General features: G+C 52.9%; 6 protein-coding genes across 6 annotated transcripts; 2 read left to right on the plus strand and 4 right to left on the minus strand.

Annotated features, from left to right (window-relative positions):
* Positions 1-385: 385 nt before the first annotated feature.
* On the minus strand, positions 386-1459 carry N7515_000383 (ankyrin repeat domain-containing protein; the record flags this gene model as incomplete). Its single annotated transcript, XM_056661127.1, has 1 exon — positions 386-1459. One exon carries the CDS (start codon positions 1457-1459, stop codon positions 386-388), a length of 1074 nt encoding a protein of 357 aa, XP_056526293.1.
* Positions 1460-2477: 1018 nt separating this feature from the next.
* N7515_000384 (Histidine protein kinase NIK1) lies at positions 2478-6464 on the plus strand (the record flags this gene model as incomplete). The annotated part of the gene is made up of 2 exons (XM_056661128.1): positions 2478-2480; positions 2766-6464. 2 exons carry the CDS (start codon positions 2478-2480, stop codon positions 6462-6464), a joined length of 3702 nt encoding a protein of 1233 aa, XP_056526294.1.
* A 104-nt stretch (positions 6465-6568) lies between these two features.
* On the minus strand, positions 6569-6796 carry N7515_000385 (uncharacterized protein; the record flags this gene model as incomplete). Its single annotated transcript, XM_056661129.1, has 1 exon — positions 6569-6796. One exon carries the CDS (start codon positions 6794-6796, stop codon positions 6569-6571), a length of 228 nt encoding a protein of 75 aa, XP_056526295.1.
* Positions 6797-7369: 573 nt separating this feature from the next.
* N7515_000386 (uncharacterized protein) lies at positions 7370-8263 on the minus strand (the record flags this gene model as incomplete). Its single annotated transcript, XM_056661130.1, has 2 exons — positions 7370-8098; positions 8204-8263. The coding sequence occupies 2 exons, from the start codon at positions 8261-8263 to the stop codon at positions 7370-7372; spliced, it is 789 nt and encodes a 262-aa protein (XP_056526296.1).
* Positions 8264-8728: 465 nt separating this feature from the next.
* On the minus strand, positions 8729-10563 carry N7515_000387 (uncharacterized protein; the record flags this gene model as incomplete). Its single annotated transcript, XM_056661131.1, has 4 exons — positions 8729-9260; positions 9310-10283; positions 10342-10467; positions 10540-10563. The coding sequence occupies 4 exons, from the start codon at positions 10561-10563 to the stop codon at positions 8729-8731; spliced, it is 1656 nt and encodes a 551-aa protein (XP_056526297.1).
* A 679-nt stretch (positions 10564-11242) lies between these two features.
* N7515_000388 (GRAM and VASt domain-containing protein) lies at positions 11243-15114 on the plus strand (the record flags this gene model as incomplete). Its single annotated transcript, XM_056661132.1, has 4 exons — positions 11243-11646; positions 11715-14017; positions 14041-14385; positions 14414-15114. 4 exons carry the CDS (start codon positions 11243-11245, stop codon positions 15112-15114), a joined length of 3753 nt encoding a protein of 1250 aa, XP_056526298.1.
* Between the last annotated feature and the right edge of the window lie 1054 nt (positions 15115-16168).

A 16168-nucleotide genomic window follows, 5' to 3' on the forward strand; every position in this document is an offset into this window, starting at 1 on the left:
ATAGCGTGCTCGTTGATGTTTTCGGGGCCGTTGTTTACCTGTGGCCACTTAGGCGCTATCACGACAACTTAGACGCGTAATTACGCGTTAATCGGAGTAAGTGCCTACGACGATACAGGTAGACCGTGGAAATCGCAAAATATGACGCGTTTTCAAAAATGTGTTCTGAGCTGTGGGTGGTGTTTTCGGGACTTTCCAATCCTCCCGGTCCTAAGAGTAAAACTCGCCCATCCCGAGATTTTTCCAATACACATTCATTTGCCTCGCTATGAACTTCTTTTGATAATTCCTGCTATATTCTCGGTGCTGAGCACTGCAAAAGTGTGCGATTCCTCCGCTATTTCGACCCGTCTGCTTGTCAGACTGCCATCGAGCGCTTCCCTATTCAACAGTTATCCTTCGAGTCCGCCTCGATATCTTGCCGGTCCAGCAGTAGCCTGACCACCGCTTCATGTCTACCTTCAGCCGCACAGGATAACGGTGTCCGATCCCAGTTAGCCTTCGAGTCCGCCTCGACATCTTGTCGGTCCAGCAGTAGCCTGACCACCGCTTCATGTCCGCGCCAGGCCGCATATAACAACGGTGACCGACCCACGTTATCCCTCGAGTCCGCCTCGACATCTTGTCGGTCCAGCAGTAGCCTGACCACCGCTTCATGTCCGCCTCCAGCGGCAAAGGACAACGGTGTCTGACCCCAATTAGCCTTCGAGTCCGCCTCGACATCTTGTCGGTCCAGCAGTAGCCTGACCACCGCTTCATGTCCGCCTCCAGCCGCAAAGGACAACGGTGTCCGACCCACGCTATCCTTCGAGTCCGCCTCAACATCTTGTCGGTCCAGCAGTAGCCTGACCACCGCTTCATGTCCACCTCGAGCCGCATAGGATAACGGAGTCAACCCATCGTTGTCCTTCGAGTCCGCCTCGACATCTTGTCGGTTCAGCAGTAGCCTGACCACCACTTCATATCCTTCAGCCGCATGGGACAACGGCGTCCGACCCCAGTTATCCTTCGAGTCTGCCTCGATATCTTGTCGGTCCAGCAATAGCCTGACCACCGCTTCATGTCCACCTTGAGCCGCATAGGATAACGGAGTCAACCCATCGTTGTCCTTGGAGTCCGCCTCGACATCTTGTCGGTTCAGCAGTACCCTGACCACCACTTCATATCCTTCAGCCGCATGGGACAACGGCGTCCGACCCCAGTTATCCTTCGGGTCTGGCCTGATACCGTCGTTTGCGAGCAGTAGCTTCATCAATTCGCCCTCCCCTTCCCTCGCGAGTAGATGTAGGATCGTCCGCCCCCCTCTGTCCTGAAGCGTGGTGTGCTGAAAAGTCAGGGCCCATGCGAGCCCAGGAGACGCACGTAAAAGAGACAGCAGGTCAACAGGCATAAGATATTCGGCGAAAAGCAGGATGAGTTCGAGAGGAAGCTGAGCTCCTACCCTAGTGGACACTCTCATTATGTCGCTTTCGCGGAGATACGGCAACAGTAGATATATTTCACACGTCCAACTAGGAAGTCGAACGACGCAAATGATTCAACGAGGAACAATGTTCAGGGATGATGGAATGAGGTTTCAGTTTCCCCAGCTTGTCGAAGTACTCCTGAATACTACCTCAACGGTTTTGTATGGTAAACAGGGCTAATTTGGAATACCCAGTGTCGTAATTTGCCTTATCTACAACTCCCTTTTTCCTCACATAACTACTTGATCTCATTTTTCTTGGCCTATTTCCCCCGCTTAGCTCAGTCCCCTCAGACCACCGCCTTTGATTTTGCCGAATTTATGAGATTCTGCAACGCTAACCCTATTGGTCCGCGCCCCCAAAAAAGATGATTCAGCATCCTCGAAGAGGCAGGCGGTGGAACGCAGATGCCACCGCCTTTTTTAGGGGAATCCCCCGCAAAAGAACCAAAAGAACGCGTCGCTTACATAACTGCCTTACGGGGTCCCCCTTCATCCTGAAGATCTTTGGATACCCGAACTCACTCTTTCAGGGTCTCCTTTTCGATATCCCCGATTTTCCGAGTCAGTTGGAACATCCCTAGATCATACCCTCACATCCGTCTTCGAAGAACTCCTTGTGGAATCACCCCATGTCGCTATAACCGGCTTGCTGTATTTGTTGTGTCAGGAACTCGTCCCAGTGAGTTGTGCTTGTCCTGACGCCGCTTCGGCGTTCGACCGCCCCGAACTCTTTTTTCTTGGGAGATCGCTCCAGCCCTGGCTCACGAAAGCCTCCGGGTATCAGGAGAAACATTTCACTCATATCTTGCCGTGACGACCGGACAGACGGCGCGGGAACTGGGGGTTTCGGGTTCTGCATATCATCACGGCCGTATCGACTAAGAAGGTGTTAGGGCACAATGACTGGTGCAGACCAGACTCTCGTTTCAGCGGCAGCGGTGCTGCAGTCTCTCGCTAGAGACGGGCCCGGCTCTGTCTCCCCCCTTTGATTTCGAATTTCCCGCGACCAATGGTGCCAAATCATCCAAACTTCCGGGGGAATCCAGCCCAGCAAAGGTCGCCTTTGAAGCCGAGTTGGAGGCCTTGATGAGCCGCGTGCACCACCTGGAATTCCAAGCTGTCAGTCATCACTAACTCCCCGGCAACCCCCAGCTGACCACCCCGTCTGCTATCGGATCCAACGAGAAGTGCCCTGATTTTGGTGTGGACCTTCGGGCACGATGGCTTGTTGTTCGGTCAAGGTTCTGACTTTTCTTATTGCCCTACACAGCAGCAAAAACTGAATCAACTCGTTCAGCGACAGCAGACCCCGTCGGGCCCTGAAGAGGAATTCCCTCATTCACCTCAACCGTCCGCCCCGGTTGGAGACCTCGACGAAGACGACACCGACGAGGAGGATGAGACCGGCGCAACGCGTGTGGTGCGTGAAGAAGACATCAGCATCCTCCGCATTTATGTCCAAAAGCAAGCCGAGGAGATCGGCTTCCAGAAGGATATCATAGCGCAGGTTCGCGACGAGTTGCAGAAGCAGGAGGAACAGACCTGCCTTGCGCTGACGAAGGTCGAAAACGAGAATGTCGTTCTGCTCGAACGGGAGCTCCGGAAGCACCAGCAGGCCAACGAGGCCTTCCAAAAAGCCTTGCGAGAAATCGGGGGCATCATCACGCAAGTCGCCAACGGTGATCTCTCCATGAAGGTCCAGATCCACCCCTTGGAGATGGACCCAGAAATTGTTACGTTCAAACGTACGATCAACACCATGATGGACCAACTGCAAGTCTTTGGCAGCGAAGTGTCTCGAGTTGCTCGCGAGGTCGGAACGGAGGGTATACTCGGCGGTCAAGCTCAAATTACTGGTGTCCACGGTATCTGGAAGGAGCTCACGGAGAACGTCAACATCATGGCCAAGAACCTGACGGATCAGGTGCGAGAGATTGCGGTTGTCACAACTGCCGTCGCCCACGGTGATTTGAGTCAGAAGATCGAAAGTCGCGCTCAGGGCGAAATCTTGGAACTGCAACAGACGATCAATACCATGGTGGATCAACTTGGGACATTCGCTACGGAAGTCACACGAGTCGCGCGCGACGTCGGTACGGAAGGCGTACTGGGAGGTCAAGCTCAAATTGAAGGTGTCCAGGGCATGTGGAACGAACTTACGGTCAATGTCAACGCCATGGCCAATAATCTAACCACGCAAGTGCGTGATCTCGCCACTGTCACTAAAGCCGTCGCCAAGGGTGACCTAACGCAGAAGGTGCAAGCCAACTGCCGAGGAGAAATTGCCGAGCTGAAAAATATCATTAATTCCATGGTGGACCAACTACGCCAGTTCGCGCAGGAAGTCACCAAGATCGCCAAGGAGGTCGGTACCGATGGCGTACTAGGTGGCCAGGCCACCGTGGATGATGTGGAAGGCACATGGAAAGACCTTACAGAAAACGTCAACCGCATGGCTAACAACCTGACTACTCAGGTGCGTGAGATTGCGGACGTCACCACGGCTGTCGCCAAGGGCGATTTAACCAAGAAGGTCACTGCCAACGTGCAGGGTGAGATGCTTGATCTGAAGAGTACCATCAACGGCATGGTGGACCGCCTCAACACGTTTGCTTTCGAGGTTAGCAAGGTCGCGCGTGAGGTCGGTACCGATGGTACCCTGGGAGGTCAAGCTAAGGTGGACAATGTAGAAGGAAAGTGGAAAGATCTCACCGGTAACGTCAACACCATGGCGCAAAATTTAACGTCGCAAGTGCGAAGTATCTCGGACGTGACGCAAGCTATTGCCAAGGGTGATCTTAGCAAGAAAATCGAGGTGCACGCGCAAGGAGAGATGCTGACCCTCAAAGTGACTATCAATCACATGGTGGGTCGTTTGGCAAAGTTCGCTACTGAACTAAAGAAGGTCGCTCGCGATGTCGGCGTCGATGGAAAGATGGGTGGTCAGGCCAACGTGGAAGGGATCGCAGGAACCTGGAAAGAGATCACGGAGGATGTGAACACCATGGCCGAGAACCTGACATCCCAAGTACGTGCATTTGGCGAAATTACCGATGCCGCCACGGATGGTGATTTCACCAAGCTCATCACTGTCAACGCTTCGGGAGAAATGGACGAACTGAAGCGCAAGATCAATAAGATGGTTTCCAACCTGCGAGACAGTATTCAACGAAACACTGCCGCTAAGGAGGCTGCCGAGCTTGCTAATCGCACTAAATCTGAGTTCCTCGCCAACATGTCCCACGAGATCCGAACTCCTATGAACGGTATCATTGGTATGACCCAGCTCACGCTGGATACCGACGACCTGAAGCCGTATACCCGGGAAATGCTGAACGTGGTGCACAATCTGGCCAACAGTTTGCTCACAATCATTGACGATATACTCGATATTTCGAAGATTGAAGCCAACCGGATGGTCATTGAGAGCATTCCATTCACCGTGCGCGGTACCGTATTCAATGCGCTCAAGACTTTGGCCGTGAAGGCCAATGAGAAATCCCTTAGCCTGACTTACCAGGTCGACAACACAGTTCCCGACTATGTCATTGGCGATCCGTTCCGTCTGCGCCAAATCATTCTCAACTTAGTCGGTAATGCCATCAAGTTCACTGACTACGGTGAGGTCAAGCTCACGATCCGCAAATCCGATCGTGAGCAATGCACCACCAACGAATATGCCTTTGAGTTTTCCGTCTCCGACACCGGTATTGGTATCGAGGAGGACAAATTGGACTTGATCTTCGATACCTTCCAACAGGCCGATGGATCAACCACCCGCAGGTTCGGTGGTACCGGTCTCGGTCTGTCAATCTCCAAACGCCTGGTCAATCTCATGGGTGGTGACGTTTGGGTTACCTCTGAGTACGGACACGGCAGTACCTTCCATTTCACTTGCGTCGTGAAGCTCGCCGATCAGTCCTTGAACGTTATTGCTTCTCAGCTCTTGCCATACAGGAATCATTGGGTGCTGTTCATCGACAAGGGCCAGAACGGTGCCCAAGCCGCTAACGTCATGAAGATGCTCAAGCAGATCGAATTGGAGCCGTTGGTGGTGCGCAGCGAAGAGGATGTTCCACCACCTGAAATCCAAGACCCCTCTGGAAAGGAGTCTGGTCATGCATACGATGTCATCATTGTGGACTCGGTGGACACTGCTCGCATTCTGCGAACATTCGACGAGTTCAAGTATATCCCCATTGTTCTGGTGTGTCCTTTGGTCTGTGTCAGCTTGAAGTCCGCTTTGGATCTTGGTATCAGCTCGTACATGACAACGCCTTGCCAGCCTATTGATATGGGCAATGGTATGCTTCCTGCATTAGAGGGTCGGTCGACGCCGATCACCACCGACAACTCCCGCTCGTTCGACATCCTTCTTGCTGAAGACAACGATGTCAACCAGCAACTCGCCACGAAGATACTCCAAAGGCACAACCACAACGTCTTTGTTGTTGGTAACGGTCTAGAGGCTGTGGAGGCCGTCAAGAAGCGCCGCTATGATGTGATTTTGATGGATGTTCAGATGCCCGTCATGGGTGGTTTCGAGGCCACCGGCATGATTCGAGATTATGAACGAGAGAGTGGTCTCCAACGAACCCCGATTATTGCACTTACCGCACACGCCATGCTGGGTGATCGCGAGAAGTGTATCCAGGCTCAAATGGACGAGTACCTGTCCAAACCACTCAAGCAGAACCAGATGATGCAGACCATTCTCAAGTGCGCAACGCTTGGTGGATCGCTGCTGGAGAAGAGCAAGGAATCTCGGATCTCGAGCAGTGGAGAAATGCATCTCATCCACTCATCTGTCCCCGATAATCAAAATCAGCAGCAGCGGTCACAGGAACAACAAGGGTTACCCTTCCCACCACGGCCTGGATTGGAGACCTGGGCGACCTCCGCTGCTGGCCCGATGGGCCGTGGTAGTGTCGCCGAGCCTGAAGACAAGGATGTAGAGATGATCGATGAACGGGTACGTTACCATGTCTGTTACTGAAGGACTAGGTTCCGGATCAACCCTCGGCTAACCGTTCCTTCTTTCATCATAGACATTGCTGCGCTCCAACAGTACCTGAGCTCTTGTTTGCATACCCTGAACATTTACTTTCCCGCCCTGCAGATTGGCCCGATGGGTTTGGTGTGGCCTGATGATACACTGTCCATATGAGTCTGTTGAGTGCTTCTTGTTATCAGCTGAACACCACTGATTTGCGCGGCCGTCTTCACATCGCCGCAGAGCTGGGACCCAACGTTATATTCCAGCTTCTTCTTACCGAGGCTGGTACAGATCTCAATGCCGTTGACCTTGACCAGCGCACAGCCCTCCATGTGGCATCTGTAAACGGGCACACTTTGATGGTCGAGATGCTCTTGAGGATACCCGAGGTCAATCTAAATGCCAGAGACATCGATGGTGCAACTGTCCTGTGTCTCCCACGGGACAACAAATTGATGACGACAGCCTTCCGCTGAGGGGACAACGGTCAAGGGTTCTGGTGAACAACTGCATTTGGATGGGGCTAGCGTGGTGCATCTTATTGAAGTGAGCTGCTGAGACTATAAGAGCCTCTCTTTCATGTTGTTATCTAGTTCTTCTGATTCTTCATCTGATTCCTTCATCCTAACATGGAGCCACCATTGGAGCATGTCTTTGAGACCAGAGACAAGCTGAATACTTCTCTACAGCAGCATGCCCTGTCTCATGGCTACGCTATTACCACTATATCATCGAATTCTGGCCGGAATATCACCCTTGGTTGTGATAGAGGCGGTATCTACCGCGATAGAATGAATGCTCCGGGGCAAAACGCAGGAAAACAAGCACAAAGCGAATTGGATGTCCCTTTCAACTCTATACCGTAGCCCACAAAGCCTTGACAGTTGTCCCTCGCATTCAGCACCTCAAACGCTGTATGGAGGTCCTCGCATCCCACCCTCATGGTAAGCAGGACCAAGCTCTCCGATCCCATTGATGAAATTCTCATTCCAAGCACCCTCCGCCCAGGCTCCATCAAAGTTGTACTCTATTCCATCATCTTGCACGCGCCATTGCCTCACCACATTCCCACAATCATCCCAGAATACATGCAGCAGACCCCCACCATCCAGCGCCACCTCATCTTCCACAAAAGCATGAGCAACAACACAAGCAACATGATACAGGACATACTTTAGAAGCGGGTTCACCGCACGCCTCGCTCTCGTCCGTGCCAGCATCTCTTTGACCTCATCAGAATAGTCCTCTTCACCAGATCCCGTATCCTCTTCCACGAAACCCAGTACCTCCCTCAGAGTCTGCTCTCGCAATTCAATGTGTTTCGAGGGACCCTCGTTCGTGACACGCTCGGGAAACAGTTCCAATGCAGCTGCCACGTCTAGCCCGTCGAAAATCTCATCGTCGAGGACAACACCCTCGGGACCGACGTACTCTACGTCTTCGTTGTGGGACCATATAGCATCATGTGCTGCGTTTTTCTCTTTTTTGTAGCAGAGACGGATCCAGAGACCTTCCTCTAGGCAGGTGGTATAGTTAGCGTAAGGCCGTAGGGCCTCCGGGCGTAATGGGAGGAGGATATCGGTTATTTGGGCCTCAGTGGGTGTGGGTCGTGTTTCTGCGAGGGCGTTGTAGGGCTAATGAATGGTGAGAAACGCAGCCTTTCAATTGAAATGGATTGATCAGCGTAGGTAATTATTTACCTCTCTGCCCTCCACTCCTAATGCAAGAAATTGGCGTACCAGCCGTCGGCGACGGTCTGGGGGGACTCTGTGGGGTGTGCGGGATTCGGGGTTTCCCATTCTGAGAGAAGATAGATGTCTAATGGCAGGGCTCCCCAGGGGACTGGCTCCGGTGGATCGTTTTGAATTATTCGGAGAGGCATTGTTCTACCCTCAGGTGTGACCGTGTTGGGGAAAGAAGTATGCGAAGGGAATTTGGTATCGCTAGCGAATCAACAAAGAACCGTGTCTCAGACTCTGCATTGGAATTGCCCTGGAACTCTAGTACCTATCACTTCCAAGGCTAGGTAAAATCGGATTGGGAAGCACAATTCCGACATGAAAATAGGCCATAGTCCTGCGCCTTAGCAGCGCCTGGCTCGCCTTGATAAAATCTAGTGAGGTCTCGATCTGTCTTAGATGATATCTGGTACTAGGCTCTGTGTTCCTATTAAGCCCCTGCTGTGGGCCCTCTGGGATTCCCATGCAACCAGATCAAAGCAATTCACCCCGAACCCAGTTTCAGCAAGAATGAGCGCTTCAGTTTCACGTCGTATTACCACTAACAACACCAGAGCCTGGTTGACCCAGCGCAGAGCTTTGACCAGGCCCTGGAGACCCCGGCGCCTCTTGCTTGCCCACACTCGGTGATTGACTACTCTGAGCGTCACCAGAGCGAACCTCTGCCCTCCGCGTTTTAGCGCCCTCTTTCAATTTCTCCCAGCGGTCTCGGTACCGGCCGAGGACATTCTTGAGTTTCTCATTCTCATGGGAGGCAGTTTCGAGTTTCTTCTCACTATTACGAATTCGCTCCTCCAATTCTTTGATCCGCGCATCAGTCTCCGCCGCACCAGGCGGCGCGCTCATCGTAGCCACTGGGGAGGTAGTACCCGATTGGAAGTGATCGGGGGTCCCACCGGTCTGGCGGTGCATCATTCTGATTGATTGTTGTAGCGCCATGGACGAGGATTGAGCGCTCACCTCCCACATGTGTAGTCGTGTCGCAAGCGAATCGGTCAATCCCCTTAAAGTCTCATTTTCCACCTGCAATTCTTCCATCGTCTTCTGCTTCTGCGGACTAAGTTTGTCTGGTGCTCCGCGGCGTCCTGCCCATATCCGCGAATTACTGGCGCTGTGGCGCATTTCGGGGGATGGGGGTGTTTTCCCGCGCATCGACGAAATCATCCTCGCCGTCGTCTACGCTGTTCCTGCGCGCTTGTCTTTCGGCTCGGGTGAGGATTCCTGCGTATGACATGGTCCCGCCGGTAGTTGGGACTACATAGAATGATTCCGCTGGGTTTCCAGGGCCGGCACCGGAGCCGTCCCGAATGGACCGCAATGCAGCCCGGGAGAACAGTTTGTCTACATCAGGTTCGCCCGTAATGGATTGGTCCAGAGTAGCATGGCCACGGTTTACTTTCACCTCAGCTGGCGCCTTGCGGCTCGGTTCAGCTCGTGTGGAACCTGTCTGACCCATCTGGATACCTGCGAATGCCAAGGGGCCTGAAACCTTAGACACTAGACTGCCGAACGCTGAGTAGAAGCGATCAAAGGCTTCATCTGTGATAGCGGGCTTTTCTTTCGGGGCTCCGGATTCCGCGATAGAAGGCGCCGTTTGCTGGGTAGTCATCTCCGTTGAACTGGGAATCGGAGGAGACCATGGCGGCCGAGCTGTAGAGACACGACTGGCCCTGTTTTTGTTTGGCCCATCGCGTAGCCTAGATTCACTGCCTCTAGCTCTTGATGGCGTTTCCGTCATCTTTGCTGCGGCATGTTGGGACGTAAGTGTGGGCGACACCGGTGATCCACGACGGGGATGGGAGGGTATTCCTCGTGCGGAGGCAAGGTTGCTGGCAATAGAGGATTTATCCCGACCGGGGATGCGAGCATTTCCTGCTAATCTTGGTGGTAGATTGTGCGCATCCGGAGTCGCGGCTGCAGCCTTGGTATTTCCATCAGCAGCGGTCTGCTGCGTCGCTAGCGAGGATGGGGCAGCGGATGCTGCTTCAGTAGAAGGGGTAGCTGGATGTTCATGTTGAAATCTGAGTATCTCGGCGAGCTTCTTGTGGTGGGTTTCGAGCAAACGTAGGGTCCGTAAGGCCTTGATGTGATGCGTCAGTGTGATGCGGGGCGGGGTACTCGTTCAGACCAAGACTCACCTCAAGGTCAGAACTGCCTTGTGCAGCCGTCGCAAATTCACCAGCAGCTAGATCGTGCTCCTCGCTGGCCGCGACTGGGTTGGCCTTGCGGGTCTCGAGTACCGCGTTCCGCGCATGGGTGTGGGCCTGACAGTCACGAGGTCAGATTATTTGATCAGCTTCATGGAAGGTGGAGGGGGTAAGGGACAGAAGACCTACCAGGACCAGAGGAGCTACCTCCATGGCGAAAATGAGGGTCACTTGTATGCGAGAGGAGAACTGAGGTGTATGAGGATCCGGGGAATGTTAAAGTGACGTGTTGCCAGCCTTACAGCCTTAAACGGGAATCTGGCAGGTGACACGAGTACCACGAGGCCTGAGGTGACAGTTGAAAAAAACCAATTCTGTTCAATTCTGACCATTCAGGTGTAATTTACGCAGTATTTTAGAAGTAGAACATCTCAATAGACCGGAAACAGCCAGACCTGACAGGCGTCACATCCCACATTCTATGGTGGAGACGCGGAGTTAGGCCACAGGGCTAGATGCTGCTATATAGCTACTCCGTACACTGCCACTTCTACTATCTCAACACCTCAACTAGTAGGAATAGTAGTAGTAATAGTAAGAAAAATAAAAAAAATAGACAGACTAAGACATTTGAATATGAATAAATAAACTGAATCACCTTCGAATGTAACGATATCCAAGTGGGTTACTTGGCGGGTGACTAAGAAGAAGGTTGCGGAGCTGAAGGTCCAGGGGATTCTTCTTCCTCGGTAGCGACGAACACCTCTTCCCTCTTGTGTCCTTCTCTTACAAGTAGGAGACGTCACAAATACTTACACCTCATGCTCATCCCCTCAGTGGTTTCTCCACAGGTCTGCCTGCACCCAGCCATTCCCTCGACATCCCTTCAATCATGGCCGACTCCTCCTCTTCGAGCTTGAAAGGTGAGAGCAGGTCACGCCGGTCCTGGACAATCTCAGCCGAATCTAGTGCTATGGAAAGCAATGGCCGATCATCCCCAGATTCCACCCTCGAGCGACCGAAAACCCAGGGCGGAGAAGCCGCAGATCCCAACAGGGCTGGTCCCAGTGGATTCTCAAAGCTACTCGAAGCGCGTCGGAGGCGGAAAGAGAAGAAGAAGAACCAGAGAGGGGATGAACCTGCGGTGCCGACTGTTGTTCTAGAGAACGAATTACTTGAGAGCCGGTCGAATGACTCTCGGGATGGGACCTCCGCGGGTGCATCGTCTGTCGCCGAGAGCTCTAAACAGGAAGGTGACCTCATCAATCTGTTGACTGATGACTCTGAGCCGGATGGGTAAGTCGAGCAATTCGCTGTGCTGATATCTTGGAGTACTACTAACGTATTCTACGTCTTTGGTTCAGACCTCCGCCGCTCACCTCACACAATTCCCACACCGGATTCTATACCTCGTCCTCCCCGTTGATCAAGACCGGATCGGTAGATGCCACACAGCCGGAAAGCTCCCATGTCGATACGGAATCGAGTTTCAGTGCTCATGGGTCAGAATCACCTACCCCCGACAAAAGGAGCCAGAGTCGACGCCCAACACAATCGAGTATGGCATTGGATGTCCCCGTAGACTCCAGCAGCAAAAAGCGCAGTCCATCCCCTGGGAGACGCCTGAAGGGAGCTTTCAGCTCGGACAAAAAAGCGGCCAACGACGAGTCCGACGCTGTCTCGATCAAGTCAGCGGGAAATAAAAGTGGGCGAGGTCTGTTCGGAGCTAGCAGACGGAGTAGTCTTTCATCCAAACGAGCTCAGACGACTCCGGAGGATCCGCCTCCTATGCCTGCACCCATTCGAACCGATCTGACGGAGGACAAGCCTCGTTCGCTCCAAGCTAGCCCTATGCCGAACACCCCACCTCATACCGCCATTCCTGCGCCAGCGACAACTGTAACACCTCCCACTCCCACTGAGCACCGCCCTCTTAGTGCGCAACTATTCTCCGACAACGTGACCAATTCGCCCGAGACTATACAGTCTCCAGATTCGATATCCTCTGGAATCACCACCGTGAGCCCGTCTGGGAACATGATCTCTCACCGCCGGGTGCGGTCCGCTTCCGCAGCTCATGGCCCGAGCAAACTGTCCAACGCAGTCTCGGCACTAACACCTCTAGATGAGAAAACAACACCCGGCACGAAGAATTCGGCTTCGAACCAAGCAGGCGGCTTTTTCTCCTCAGTATTTTCGGTCGCTCAAAATGCGGCCACTTCTTTCAGCAACAGCCTCAATGCACAACAGAAGAATCGTTCAAATTCTCAGCCCACTGCTGGTGATGCTGATAAGTCTACCAAGCAGGCCATGGAGGAGGGCGAAGCAGCGTCGGATGATTCCAGCAAAATTGAAGAAGGGAGGCCGTCTGCCGTTGAGACTCTCGGCGCAGGAGATCTGAATTTCAGTCATCTGGACATCGACGCACGACCTGGCGAGACAATTACGACCGCTGACGGTGTGGTGATCTCAAAGCCAGGAAGCCCGGCGGACAAGCGCAAGAACACAGCTGTTTACAGGCGTGACGAGGAGGCGGCCAAACTTGAAGACAAACGCGCAGCACGTGCGGTTCAAGTAGCGTACGAGAGACCGGAGACTTCCTCGATGGGTGGACCAGGCGAGGACGCCCTGGAGATTCAATCCACCACCTCACTTCCAAAAGATGGCCAAATCCCGGGCGATCAGACTCCCCCGAGTGGCAGTGTTCTTGATGGCGACCTGAGTGGGGGCCTCAGACGCACTGGCAGTGTGCGCAGCAGACTTGCCCGGCGTCATCGTGGTTCGTCTGGAGCTACAGCCTCAACAATCGGAGCCATTGGCGCCAATGCCATTGGAATTGCAGCTCCCGGTGTCAATTCGAGCGTCCCTCGATTGACCGGGTTTGCAGTTGCGAGCAAAAAGCGCAACCGAGATTTCCACCAGTTGTTCCGGAGTGTGCCCGAAGACGATTATCTCATTGAGGATTATAGTTGTGCCCTGCAACGTGAGATCATTCTTGCTGGTCGCATCTATATCTCAGAAGGACACATCTGCTTCTCCAGTAACATCCTAGGGTGGGTCACTACTCTTGTGATCAGCTTTGATGAAATAGTTGCCATCGAAAAGGAGAGCACTGCCATGGTGTTCCCCAACGCCATTGCCATTCAAACCCTTCACGCTCGTCATACGTTCCGAAGTCTGCTCAGTCGGGAGTCCACGTATGATCTGATGGTGAATATCTGGAAGATCAACCATCCCACCATCAAGAGCTCTGTTAATGGAACTCGCGTGACTGATGGAACAGGCGATAAGACGGAGAAGGTCGGCGAAGAGGAGAGCGAATCCGAGAGCGATGTCTCTGATGAGGATGAAATATACGATGAAGACGAGGAGGGCGATGCCGAGAGCTTCTTTGAGGCTGGCGGCAGTGCAAATGCCAGTGCAACCTCCTTGCCGGTGCGAGCAGGACTAAGCCGCAAACCTTCCAGTCTGTCCGCTAATGCAGCTGCACCCGCGGCGGGTACAAATGCCAACGGCGAGAAGAAGAACGGTGACAAGGGTGCCTCCAAGGATGCGCCTCCTGACTTCCCTGGCCCGACAACACATGCCCCCACCGAATACACCGACCCCGACGGACAGTATGAGAAAGTCATCAAAGATGAGATCATCGCGGCCCCCTCGGCAAAGTGTACTCTTTGGTTTTCGGTCCAGCGTCTGGCGATTTCATGACCAAGTTCCTCGTCGACAACCAGAAATCTGGCGAGCTACAATTCGAGGGAACAGCGAAGGGTCTGACCAACGAAAGCCCAACGAGGAAGTACTCGTACATCAAACCTCTGAATGGCTCGATTGGGCCGAAGCAGACCAAATGTATCAGTACCGAGAACCTGGACTTTTTGGATCTCGAGAAGGCGGTCCTCGTCACGCTGAGCACCCAGACACCCGATGTACCCAGCGGAAACGTATTTGCTACCAAGACCAAATATCTTTTCACATGGGCTGCCAACAACCAGACCCGCTTCCTCATGACCTGCACTATCGAATGGTCGGGCAAGAGTTGGCTCAAAGGGGCCTATTGAGAAAGGTGCTATCGACGGACAAACATCCTTCGGCAATGATCTTATCAAAGCCTTGCAGGCTGGAGTTGTTTCCAAGGGACGAACCAATGGCGCTGGACGAGGCAAAGGCAAGCGCAAGAAGGGTGACGGGTCGGGACGAGAATCGACCGCTGCTGCTTCTGTGAAGGCTACGGTCGATTCCAATGTTGGAAAGGCAGAGTCATGGGGTCTTTTCGAACCAGTCCGCCCTCTCCTTGAGCCCTTCGCCAGCATTCTCAGTCCACTATGGAGTAGCAATGTCGCCATTCTTGTCATCGGCGTCTTATTCTACCTGGCCTTCTTCCGCTCGTCAGCTACATCAATACACGCGCATGACGTTGGCTGTACAGGCCACGGCTTGCCCCAGAGGCTGGCTGCATACGAGGAAATGTGGCGACGTGAGGAGACCGAGCTCTGGAATTGGCTGGAAGACCGAGTCGGGATGGACGGGATGGTCTTCCCGAATGTTTACCGATCCTCCGAGCCGCACGCAAGTCGCAGGTCCCCCGGAGTTAGTACTTCAGATGAGCGCGAGTTCGCCGCCCAACTTCGGGATGAGAAGGTCTCTAACAGTGAGATGGACCATGCAATCCGTACCACCCGCCAACGTCTCGACGTCCTCGAAGAGATGATGGGCAAGCGCGCAGCGCAGTTAAAGGTCGACGAATCAGCCAAGTCTGAACTGTGATTGCATCGGGAATCTCTATCTTATGCCGATACAACCTATCAGCGCCCCCCTCCCCTTCATCCTGCCTATCCCTACGCCCCGTCTCTCTCATAGTGAATCCCCCACTATCCCTCCCCACACTATACAGAATCAATTTCCTTACCTCCACACCTTTCCTATTCTCAAATTCTCAGGGTGTCAGTGACCCATCGGGTTCCGCGAACAAGCAGAATTGTCACCTCCCTTCCACTCCCTTTTCTTTACCCTCCACAATCCTTACCCTCCACAATCCTTACCCTCCCGGTCCCCATACTCAAGTTGGGTCGGACTTTCCTTCCATGTACATGACTGCCAAGTATTTGTCCCTATCAGCTACACCAGCCATCTCCTATCTCCTTACTTTTTTATTGCTTCTGAATCCCTGATTGCTCATCTCAGCGTCTTTTACTTGCTTTCTTCCCAGCTGCACAGACAGCAATCATCTCTGAAAAGTCTTCCAACAGCGTTGTTATGCTTTCCAGAATCCTGTGGAGCGTCACCCATGTAGCTATTCCCTTTTGTCCTCCAAACTTTGCTCTCCCGCCTAGTGCGCTTCTTGTCAATATCTCTAGCAATGCCAAAGTGATTTACATATTGAGTCTCGATTTGACAAGTCTCCCGTGATAAATGTCAATTCTATTGTAGTGCTCTTTGTGCAGAGTGGTGATGAGTGAGATGACTCACTGACAAGACAACTACAGACATAATATGGTTTGTGTTGGTATCACCAGCTAGGTCCTGCCCGTGTATACACCTAGTAAAGTGAACAGTTGTGCTATAGTAGCAAAGAGTGGATTGTATTCTATTGATGTTGATGTATGTAGGTAGATGTGTTAGGTACTGGCTAATCAGAGGGCTGGGATCAGAATGAGGAAAGATAGGAATGAGTCATTGTGACTATCTGATGAATGAAGTGTGAAGAGGACTGTATGACTAGCGTCTGAGGTCGAAAAAGCGAGGATTGGGGGTCTATCAATCCAAGAGTACAGCCATGACTCTTTCCTTCTAACAGAAGAGAAAGGAAAACTAACAGCCA

The sequence above is a fragment of the Penicillium bovifimosum genome (assembly GCF_028826915.1).
Source record: "Penicillium bovifimosum strain IBT 22155 chromosome Unknown utg000001l_segment0_segment0, whole genome shotgun sequence".
NCBI lineage: Eukaryota > Fungi > Ascomycota > Eurotiomycetes > Eurotiales > Aspergillaceae > Penicillium > Penicillium bovifimosum.